At 39.9% G+C, this 12,354-nt stretch overlaps 1 protein-coding gene across 2 annotated transcripts in view; it reads left to right on the top strand.

The window, feature by feature from the left end:
- LOC119737266 (phosducin-like protein) overlaps window positions 1-10,694 on the top strand; it is a 33,084-nt gene extending 22,390 nt beyond the window's left edge. For both annotated transcript variants that reach the window (XM_038211464.1, XM_038211465.1), the window contains exon 8: window positions 9,741-10,694. In XM_038211464.1, coding sequence (XP_038067392.1) covers window positions 9,741-9,831 — 91 coding nt within the window. In that variant the 3' untranslated portion in view covers window positions 9,832-10,694. The remainder of the gene's footprint in view (window positions 1-9,740) is intronic.
- Window positions 10,695-12,354: the final 1,660 nt, after the last annotated feature.

Here is a 12,354-nt window from a genome sequence, read left to right as displayed (position 1 = left end):
TAAAAACTCATCATTTATTGTTGGGTTGAAGTGTGCTGCATGTGGAGTGCGGAAAAGGGAGGTTGACAAATGATTCTCTTTTCAGAAACGTTTTCAAATAGAAATCCATTTGTGGAGCATTTGCAGCAGTACTTATACACTTTTTGTACTACAGTTACATGAGATTGTCACGGAACTAAAAAAAAAAAGGATTTAAGAATTGAACTCAAAATATGAAAAAAAACTGTTAAAAAGTTAAAGGCGCTAACGTTACAGCCTGCATTGACTTTGAACCAGTTTACACGTGTATTTCTGTACAATGTTTGAACATGGAGGTTTCATTATAGAAAAACTATTCTCCAAATATTCATCACACTCAAACATAAAATTACATACATTCATGTACCGGTACATATTTAACTACATGTATACTTCATTGTACATGTATACAACAAAATAAAAGCTAGTACATTGTATAACATGCATTGTATGTACATGTACATTTACATGTACATGTGTACAATAACAAAATTACCTAAGACTGATTGACTGTTTAAATATTATTACCCCAAACAATAAAACCGGTACATGTTCTGTTCATGACCATTGTACATCACTGTACATGGACATGTGCTGTATAAAGGAGAGTGAAGGATACATCTGGTACAATCATGTAAGCCTACATGTACACCAGCATATTTTGAGCGATAACAGATTTTCATTTCCCTACCCCAGGCTACTGTGTATAACGTATTTCTGCGCTGGTTTCTACAGCAATGACACGAATGTTATTAGTTCCTCATCATCCAATTATACTGCCCTAGAATATACCCACGTAAGAACAAACAGGTTTACGGCACTAATACCCAGACTAAACTTTGACATTTCAGCAAACCTTTTATTAATTTAGAGAAATGAGGTTTTGGGACTTGGGAGGAGAAAAATATTATCAGCGTGGTTTAATAAGAGCAGGGGTTTAAAGTTCTCAGTCTTGTTACACATTATAAAGGGACTGGCATGGTTTGGCCATGTATTACAGGATGATCGGGAAAGTGCTTGAGCCAGAGTTCAATAGGATCGTCAGTGTCTCTGGAAAATTGGATTTACACACACATACTTATATTTAGGAAATGAAAAATGGAATTTGGGTTTTTGATCAGCGGTAATTTTTGATACAGAAATGCAGTACTTACACATTTACACTATAATGTACATGTATGTATGCTGTACATAATTGTCTTACATAGTAAATGTGCATAAATAGTACAATCATGTATGATTTCAAGTAAGGGGTCTCAACCTGCAAAATGTCATTAATTGTATGCCTATTCATACATGTACAATGTATGTAAGATGATGGCTGTAATGACATTGATGAGTTTATTGGTTGCCCATACATGTACATGTAGAATACCCAAATAGTTATGGGATACTTCCCTATCTTGAACCCTGCATTACCAGGATGCCACTGTTATCTCATCCTGGGTAAACAAATATTATGATTGATATCATTGGTTATTGTGCTCCCAATGTACCAGTAGATACATGTACAAAACAAGCCAATCTGGGGATTGGTATTAGGAATGAGGCCACATTAAAGTTAGGGTACATGTAGATCGTTTGTCATTTGTGCATTTTTTTCGTTTGAAACAACAAAAGTAATAATAACAATAACAGATTCTTATATAGCACTTTTAACAAAGATCTAAGCGCTTTACATTATTATTTCCCCTGATCATTGGGCCAATTAAACATTCCAAATACCATCTTAGCTCCCTGGGGAGTATAAAGCTCGATGCAGCCTGTTAGGTGCAAGCATAAAGCTCTATGGTGCAAGGAAGCTAATTCAGTCACAATAACCATCTCTGCCTTCACAGATACCCATTTACTCCTGGGTGGAGAGAAGCAATGAGTGACAAAGTGCCTTGCCCAAGGGCACACGCACCATGACCCCAGGCTGGACTCGAACCCACAACCCGCAGCTTTACCCACAGACTACGAATCCAGTGCCCTTAACCACTAGGCCACAGCACTCCACAATCTTCTTCTCAATACATTTGCAAAAAGCATAGCATTATGCATTCAACTATTCATGAGTCCCTCCAAACTTAGTCTTTGTTACGTGGGGTACATGGAGTCCTAGTACAGGGTACATGTACATGCTGTACTTGCATGGAGTCCAAGTCGTAGCGGGGTTATCTGATGATGCATGCAGTCTTCTGTCAGGACTGTCAGATAACAATGATACAGTATGATACAAACATCAACCCCATCTCCCAAACAGTGTCCATGCCTGGAGCTATACCAGAGAATGTACCGGTAGCAGTGAATGTACCCACGGATATCTGTTTCTAGGCAACCTGAGGCAAGGCCATAGATTTCATTAAGACAGAGCATGTCTCCTAGGGCCCCAATTATGACACCCAAGGAAGTAATTCATTATGACAGGCTGCAAGGAATTTGTAACTTGATCACCATCAGCTGGCAAAGTCATGACATGACGTGACATTAAGAAATATATGTGTTTAGGATACATGCGAAGACAGACAAGATGTACCTCCAATGACATCATGGAACTGATACATGTACATGCCTTATTACATCATTGTATGATAAATGACAGCTACATGTAAAGCTGTTGTACAATTTGCTTGCTGTTCAAGAGTCAATTGGCTCTATGATGGAACGTGGGGCTGTAAGATACATGAACATAGACTTACATGTATTCAGCATCAGCCATTTTCTGAGGTGGAACCAGGCTCACACAAGTTGCACTCAGGTAGCACATGTATATCTCCTTAGACCATTAGGCCGGGTTACCAACATGCCCACACGCCTTGTCTAGTTAAGAACACGTGTTTCACCTCAAAAATGGATTCTAATCTTGTTCACCGAATGACAGTCTATAGGAGGTTGATTGTTCTCAATTCTTACACATTACATAGTCAACCTAATTAAAGCTTTTAGCTTGTTCTATGGATATTCACAACGTAAGTACATACTATATTTGTTATACTGATCATGTGAGTGTTGCCTTTCCACACGCCGGATACTACCAAGAATGTCCGAGTAGCGCAATATTTGTTTCCTTGCTCTTCGTGTTTACCAACTACCGGTATTACTCTCCTCCCCCTCCCCTTCTCCATCATCTTGAACTTGTCCTGAACCTCACAAGATGAGGGCTGAGCCTGGTTAAGCTGTAACTCAATTTGTTGTTAGGGGCATAGGGTGGATGAGCATTTAGTTCTAGGCATATTGCGTGTATATTGGTATTCAGCTGGGTTTTTGTCTGCAGGACTTGTTAATGACTGGCCGGCCAGGCCACTCCAACTTGGTGTGAGGGAAATGGGGCTGCCTTCAGGGCACCTTGTGCTTGGGTTGTATATCCACACTTTGCCCTCCTCGTTTAATAAATCTCTGTAAACCACTGGAGATGAGCTAGCTAGCAATGCATTCAGTGTTAGTCGGTCGCCTGCCTGATTGGGACATCACTTAAATAAAAGCGAATACATGTAAGGGGGATTGTTTGTTGGAATTTGCTGCATTGAAAACCCCTCGGTTTAGGTATGGGACACTTCAAGACAACCAATGGGAATTGTGTTAATGCATTCTGTGGCATATCAAAGAACAGTTCAGTGTACAACTTAAAAAGGGATTTATAAATGACAGGATACAAGCACTAACATGTTAATCAATTGAGCACCGTACATAGGGAATGCAGTCCTGAAATTTGCCGTTTTTATAGCGAAGACAAATTCCATGTAGAAAAAATATATATATCTCACCTCAATTGTAATGCACCCATACAGTGCACAGAGGCTTTTGCCAAAATAAATGCTGAATGTAGCATGAATATTTTCCTCCAAGCCTGTCCATATCAATTTCATGTCAAATTATCACCCAGCTTGTGTGACCAATTTGTTGTAATATTGCCCACTAAGCAGTGTATGCGGCACAGCGCTGCACATTCAACCACACTGGGGATATCTCACCAATAATAAGCAGTTCGTGTCCCCTTAGCATTCACAGTTTGGAAAGCAGGTCATGCAATTAATTCCCATCACTTGAGTCCTGATGCGGCTAGTCACGCGTATAGCCAGGGAGGCCTGCTTTACTTTGAGAATTTGTGATAGCTTCTCTTACGCTGCAATTCTTTTGGGTTTTATTGATCAGAAGTGAAACATTCATCATGTATCTGTACGTATAGGGACCTGGATCTGTATTCGTATGAAGAAAGCCTAATGAATGTCACATGAACACAAATGATGCGAGTGGATGTGAGTTATTGGCGCCATCGTAGTTTAATTGGAACAAGGTATAAGAACTGCCAAGTCAGTGCACTCAGCAGAGTGCATGCTCTGCGGTAATGACACATTATTTCAGGACATCAATCCTGCTGTGACAGTTGCAGCGTATGTCCCCATCACACATTATGGCTTGCCTACTTCATGTACTTGGGTTTACTGGTAAATGTTTCAACATGCTACATTTGTACATCTACTGGTAGAAGTTAAAAAAATCCAAGACCTGGGGTGTTGCTTAGCACAGTGGACACAGAGTTCAACCTTAATTTTTATATTCACTTGCCAACTGGGTTACTGAAACAGACTCTTATTCTTAACTACATGTAGCCCGCGGGCATTTTCGCCAGCCGGTATGTTTTTTCTTTTATAGAGTGTCTCATAATCGGCAATGTGCATCCTGAGCCAATCTTGTCAGTTTTTTTAATAAACCGATAGTTTTACCCTAAACAGTTCATGAAATTAGACACAAATTGATACAGGTTTGCTTTTTGAATTTACTGATTTACTTCTTCCTGTCCTTGGCATCTTTGCTGTGGCCCAACATTTTTTGACTTGCCAGCTGGACTACTCACACATGTAGGCAATAGTTTGACCAGCCCGCCACTGATTTGACTAGCATTTGGCTAGCGAGCTACCGCTAAACGGTAAACAAGTCAAATCCTGGGACAGTATTTTTAAGAGGAAGACATAAATTTAATAAATATATGAACATTTACAGTTATTTATCATGTCATTTAGGACAAGCATGTTGGCTGGTCTTATCGGTACAATGTGATGTCTGTTTTGTCAGGCATCTTTGGTCATTAAGAATTAGTACTGCCAATGAATACATGTGGATCATTTGCATGTAAATGCATAGAACAGAAGTTACATGTATATGTATACTTATGAAGGTTTCCATGGCTAAGATACAATAACATACATGTAGGCCCTAAAGCTTATGGTCGGGCCTTGTAACAAATCTTTTTTGTGAGTTTGTGAGGTTCTGAAAAGAACCGGGGAAACTCAATCTAATGACAGACGGAAATGTGTTCCATGTTTGTCACCGTGCCCAACTCAAGCTACACTGAGTCAGTGATGATGATGATGATGATGATGATGATGATGGTGAACGATGAAGGGGATCGTAAATGTACATATATGTAGTACATTATGTAGAACTAAAAGTAATGAAGCGTGTGAAGGATGCAACAGTGAGTCTAATTAGCTGGGGCAGGGGATCCTGGATGATTCTCAGAATGTGTTCCCACCCCTCGACCCATCTGAACTGCCACTCCATCACTGATATAAACCATTGAAAAAGAGTTGTTCAAATAGGAATCAAATGGGAGGTTTGCGGTAACACCATGTGAATGATATCTCTTTGTGAGTTGTGTGGTTCTGAGAAGAACCAGTTGGTGTACATGTAACTCCAGGTTTCGAACAGTGTGCTCTGTTCGTCATCAGGAGACTGCCAGACTCTTGCTAGTGTAGTAGTTTACGTAGTGGATGTCCACTGAACTTAGCCTCCTGTTCCAGAATCTCCCGCCTCAACAATCTACTGACTTACATGTAGCATCCACTTCTTAAACTACTACACCAGCAAGAGTCTGGCAGTCTCCTGATGACGAACAGAGCACACTGTTCGTAACGTGGAGTTAAACCAACTGGTTCTTCTCAGAACCACACAACTCACTAAGAGATATCATTCACATGTTGCTACCGCATACCTCCCATTCATTGATCATGACATCATGTCCGCCCTGCAAACCCTTAGGTCTCGTTTAACTTGAATTTTCAAACTAAACCTTTAAATTTCCTCCATTGTATAAACCACATCCTGTACTGAAACTACATGTAATGCAATTACTGTACTGTAACAGTGTACATGCACCGGTACAGGCCTCTACTCATTTGCTTGAAGAGGTCTCCGACCCGAATCACCCGATTCTTAGCCAGATTATAAAAAAAATGAGTGTCTTATCATATTAAAATCCCATAACAAAAGTTATGTACATGAAACCAGCGGGTCTAACAATTTAAAGGCTCAAACCACTTTTGTCAGAGTAAATAATTTGGATTGAATCATTTCAAATACATTTATGTACATACGTGTACATCCTGTGTGTTGAGTGCATATTTGCAATCTTTTCACTTTCAAAGTTGTTTTTATTATCACAGTGTCACCACAAGTGAGTTTACATTTCATTCTGTGCACACACAATTTTCATAAGTTTACCTTGCTTTCTTCTCCTCTAATTGTGTTCATAAAACGAAACCTGTACTAACAGTCTCACTGAGTTCAATCCTTAGCACCGTTTGTGTCAATATTTAGCCTGGGAAGTGCCCTAGAATTGCTCCGCTTTATTACACCATGGAGGTAGGAAATTCTATGATTAGACTCAGTGCTGATCATTTCTCAGGCTACGAGCCAAGCTGGTCTGAAATTGTTTTGGGTGTTGACTTTGGTATTAATATACATAGCCTCCTGGCTACAGCAGATATACATGTACCATAATGTACATTGTGCATGTCATGATGTATGAAGATGTTACTGTTTGTTCATACAGATGTCACCACTAAACACATGGTCGTTATATGACACAAAGCAGCCCCAGCTTGTCATTTTATTCCTTGCAAGCTGTTGGACAGCACCGAGTTTTCAGTGTTGTAAATTTGGAAATCAGTGGACAAAACCTGATATTAAAAACCATAAATTTTGTCATTGAGTGATCTCTCTTAATGACCTTATGGTGAAGACCTTGTTGACACTGATGCTATCTACATGTAAACCTTCAGTCCTAGGTAATCTCCGCCTGTCACCCCCCCCCCCCACCTCTGTAATTTTGTCTCCTCCCCCTGTAATTCTGTCTCCCCCCTCCCCTCCTCCCTCCGTAATTCTGTCTCTTCCTCCCCCACCACACCCCCACTCCCACCCCCTCAGGATGTTGTTTTTGGCAAGCAGGGGGAGTTATCTGAGATTGGACAAGTTAAGATGTGACCCTAGAATTTATCCTTGCTGATAGGGCATCTGTCTTTCTCTCGTCTTGATGCCCTACATTGTAGGTCGAGGCTCTTCAGACATTCCAATGGGCCCTGAACCTTCTTGAATGTCTTGACAGAAACTGATCATATGTGCTACACTTAATGCAGAATATCAGATCATGCCAATCTAAACCATACAGCTACATGTACATGTAGGACCTATTGTATACACGCATGAACATGATTTATTATGGCTCAATGTTCAGTATCAGATGAAAGTTTCATCTGCAGTGTCAAAGGAAGCATATCATTAGATGAAACCAATAAATTCCTCAAGTTTTTTGCACTCGTCCTGTTTGCACCAAATGTACATGTATTGTTTTCTCAATAATTGAATTTGTTTATCATCGGTTAAGGCGAGCCATCAGATAACAGACCGTTCGGGTACCGGGTCCGGTATGCTAATTTCTTTCACCCCAATCGATACGAAGCCAGAAGCCACCCGGTCACTGAAGCGTGACACCCCAATCGGTCCAAACTAGTGACTCAGGGTTTCACAATAGGCAACATAAACTGAAGTCTGGCCATTGTTGGAGGATTATTCGGCCCACTTGGATTACCCGCGGCAACTTCTATGAAGCTCATCACAGTCATTGTTGCCTACTGGAGGATTAGCGCGTCGCAAATTGGTTCCTTTGTGATGAGCCAGAGCCATGGTGCAGAAGCCTGGTGGAGTTAATCCAGGCCGATCGGTTCCATGCAAGGTCCCAATCCCTTCAACATACTGGGCGGGCTCAACCCCGAACGGTCCGGGGAGGGATTCTAATTTGAGGGCTCGCCTAAGTGCAAATAACATCATGCAGTGTCTTAAGTAAGCTTGGGTGATATGCACCATCACTTTGTTCTTTTTAAGTTGATAGGCAGAGTTGTAATGACTCGAGTCAATGACTCGACTCGAGTCCGACTCGAGTCACATTTTTTGGCGACTCGACTCGACTCGAGTCCGGACGGGTAAATGACTCGACTCGACTCGAGTCACTGCCAGCAAATGACTCGACTCGACTCGAGTCCCTCATCAGAATGACTCGACTCGACTCGAGGAAGGCTAATAAGACTCGAGTCCCAAAATAAAAGCAAAACTTACTTGCGAAAAATATTTGCAATGACTTACGCTGCGCCGTTCGCGTTGCCAGTTTTTGTTCACGTCACGTTAAAGGGAATATACATCATTTGCTTTTGCTGTAATTTTCAGAAATGGATGGAATTGGGGGGTTGGAAATATAAAACAAATATAGTTACACTGACTTTTTGGAGGTTTTGGGTTCGAAAATGCTATAAAAACCAAGAAAAACGATCATTTTCCTGTAGTCTGGTTCCCTGACTCCATATAAGAAGAAACAGAGCAGTTTACATACATTGGGGAATTGTAAGGTCAGGGAACCAGTCTAGCTGGCTCGTACCCGCTCATAGGTTTGTAATCGATTGCAAACAAGTGCAATGGTTAATTGGGGCCAGTATTTGAAAAAAAGCCAGTTGTTTCCAACGCTGATCGGCCGATCAGCGTTGGAAATTGATACAAAAATACCACTTTTCTTGAAAATGACAGTATACCAGGTGCCATAATTTTACAGGATGCTTTAGACTGTCATTTACCAACATCCTGTTAAGGTATTTCGCAAAAACTTGGTAGTTTTATTTTTCGATGTTTGCAAATGTTGTATATTCCCTTTAATGTTCGCGAATAATGTACGTTTATATACAGCGGCAGTCTGTTTCCTTCCTCCATAATGAAACAACAAACATACACCGTGTCGCGGACTCCCACCTTGTGGTTCTATAGCATGTAATGCTAAACCCGGAACCAGACTTAAAACGCATTTCTCAATCCGTGGTTTCATCATTGGTTTCGCGCGATTTTGAAGTTCTTGGTGGAATGCTGGCTAAATTCATGTCCCGATTTCACACCAAAAAATGGATACGGACGGGCCCACCTTTAAATAATCAGAAACAGTTTTGTATAATGCAATTAGGTTTTAACGTTGTCAGCGATCAGCGAACAACAAAATCTAGACCTGAAGCCAAACCAGTTTTAAGACCGAAGTTTCACATCTTCTTATCGGTGACGTGAGCTAGCAATGGAAACTGTTGGTTGGGTACCATACAGCATACTTTATGTTTTTGGATTTCCGTAATAGACTGGTGCCTTGTATTCTTTCTCTCTTGTGTTTGTTGCTTTTTATTGTAATTTAGTGTTCAAATATTTGTGACTCGAATTGACTCGAGCTAAGTACTTGACTCGACTCGACTCGACTCGACCACACTCTGTGACTCGACTCGACTCGACTCGACCTTGTTGACCTAATGACTCGACTCGACTCGAGTCACTTCTTTAAAATGACTCGACTCGACTCGAGTCACAAAAATCAGTGACTCGTTACAACTCTGTTGATAGGTATGGATAACGTTTTGGCATCTTGTATACCATTCATTTAGGCACAGCCACCTGCCAAGTAAGGAGGAGCAGCAGCTCATACGAGGTCCTGAAGCCCAGGACAGCGAAGACAGCGACTTGGAACTGGATTGATGATGACCAAGATTTCCTTCTGAGCATCAAGATGAATTCAAAGGAAACATAAGAGCGGCTCACTGCTGTGCACTAAAGGCCAATATTGGCCCAGCATTTATTTTGTAGCCGCGATGTCTGCAGGTGGCCTACAAATGTACTTTAATTTTGCTTATACTAGGTCCTCACCAGAAGCAGAAGTTTTTTGGTTTTTTTACTCTGCTCTCCATTTCAGCCATAACAGGTGATGCAGACTGAATATCTGTACTCACCACTATCCATCGTCTCGGCCCCTTTTCCCATTTGAGAGGCTTTGAGTATGTCCGTGTCGGCTATTTCATTTGCAGATGCACTTTGCAAGACCGGTTCATGTGTTGTCGTCCTTTAAGTCAGTGGAAAAAGATACCAATGAACCTACTTGTACTTCAGCCTTTTGCAATTAAGGTGTTTTGTACCCACTCACTAAGTTATTTACTTTCTTTCATTTTTAAATGAATGTATTTATTTTGCCATTTGTGATTGCCAGATGGATATTACAATGTTGGATTATTGTCCAGTGGATGTATTTTATGAATGTATAATGTTTACATGTATGTATGTATTATATGAATGTAATTATAAATGTTGCACCGTGCTTGTTTTCAGTGGTGGTGTATTTTAGGGCACCTTCACGATCACAATTCCAATCTGTTTTGTACTCCATTACAACCTTCTCAACCTGTAGCAGTAGTAGGCCTACATGTTCTGCATTGTATCAATTTTGTGGCAAATGAATAACTTTATTTCTTTTTTGGCAAGACATCAGTTTTGTTATTGGTCATTTTTTTTACCCACGTTTGCCCTCAAAAATCCAAATCCAATAAACTAATCCAATAACATAATGAGTTCTTTGTCGTATAGGAGCCCTAAAGTACCTTATTTTCGTTACGGTAGCAATAGAAGGACTTGATCTTGAATATTTTGTGAATGTGATGTTGCCTTTCATGAGAATTTTGCATGATAACGAGTGTAAAAAGCATGCAAACGGTTAGTCATGACATTGGTCCTTTGTGGCAGAGCATATATACCTCGTCTGAACATTTCAGATTTCAAAACTGTTCATTAGGTTAAAGGGCCCATGCAAAGTGATTTTTTGTAATGCAGTTTTTGAAAATACACCTTTGTATCGCATTAAATCTTATTTTAAGTTTTTGTTTCGCCATTGTCAGTGGTATTTTGGTGCCTTTCTGATTTTTATGCTGATGCCAATGTTCATTTTCTGGGTTTTTTTGCTGATTCGTTGTACAGTACATGGCAGTAAGCCAGTGAGCAAACTTTTCTCATGTTTTGAATGAGCAAATTTTTCGGTTCACAATTTGAACAGAAAACACATAAACTGAACAATGTCTTCCTGGAATGACATCACAGCAACAGTGCCCTCAGTTTTCCAGGAAAAGCATGAAGTGCCCCTTTCTATATATTTGGGGTCCGGTTTTTTCCTGTCCCTGTTGCATCTGACATGTATAATTCTGATGCACTTCTTGGTGCAGTCGTCCGTGATTATGGATAGCAAACTAACTACTCAACTTATAAAAAGTCGTTTAAAGTCATTCTTGATGACAGAGGCACTAACAAAGTCACACTTTGGACCCTAAATTCATAGTATGACCTATATTTGCAAGGGAGTTTTGTTCTAACATGCAACAGGGTCGGGTAATTATTTGATAATAATTTTTTCCAACTTCATTGGCATTTCCAAATCTAAATTCTCCCAATGCGTTTTCTGTATTTACAAGTCTTGGCATTGTTTCAAAGCATGAATTTTTTTATTTGAGTTGTTTTGAATTACATGTATTCGCAATTTCCACATAAAAATGATATGGATTAGTTTAGACTCAACAAACAAAAAAGTAATTATGTAGATCTGTAAATTAAAAATTAAAAATAGAGAGTCCCCCATTCAGTGTCAAAAGCAGGGATAACGCAGAAACAGTTTTAAAAACTTATCCCATACCTCCTATAGACAAAGAGTATTAGAATCAACAGGTTCGTCAAAAAAATAAAGTAAGTAAGCAGTAATTTAGAAAAAATATGTACTTAGTAGTGAGGAAAAGAATATACCTACACTTAATTCATTTATTTTAAAAACTATTACAAATCTTTAAATTACATGTACATAACATTGCACCTTGATTTAAGAGAACAAAATAGACCCATTGCCTCTGACGTCACATCTGAGGACAAGTCTTTATTCCTCAGTGATATGGATGTTAGTAGACATTTTGTCTTTTCATCGTAACGTATTTTAAATAGCAAAATGGGACCGCAGTGAGGGCGCACCGTGCAAGGCTCTATTGGTATCACGTGACTTGATATGAAACACGCCAATCATGCTTGCCGTTGCAGAAAAGTTATAAAAAGATTTTGCATTTCCGAATCATGTTTGTAATTCATTATCTGAAACTGATGTTCCAAAACAAAATTAAAAAGGTAAAAGATGAGCAGATGGAGATCTAGCAGGTGTTTGTGTGTTGGGAAGGTGCGATGTTGCATTGGACGTTCAGG

This window comes from Patiria miniata, unplaced genomic scaffold, assembly GCF_015706575.1.
Source record: "Patiria miniata isolate m_02_andy unplaced genomic scaffold, ASM1570657v1 HiC_scaffold_3, whole genome shotgun sequence".
In the NCBI taxonomy this organism is placed as follows: domain Eukaryota; kingdom Metazoa; phylum Echinodermata; class Asteroidea; order Valvatida; family Asterinidae; genus Patiria; species Patiria miniata.
Note: the sequence above shows the minus strand (reverse complement) of the source record. Positions and strands in the feature narration are given on the sequence as shown.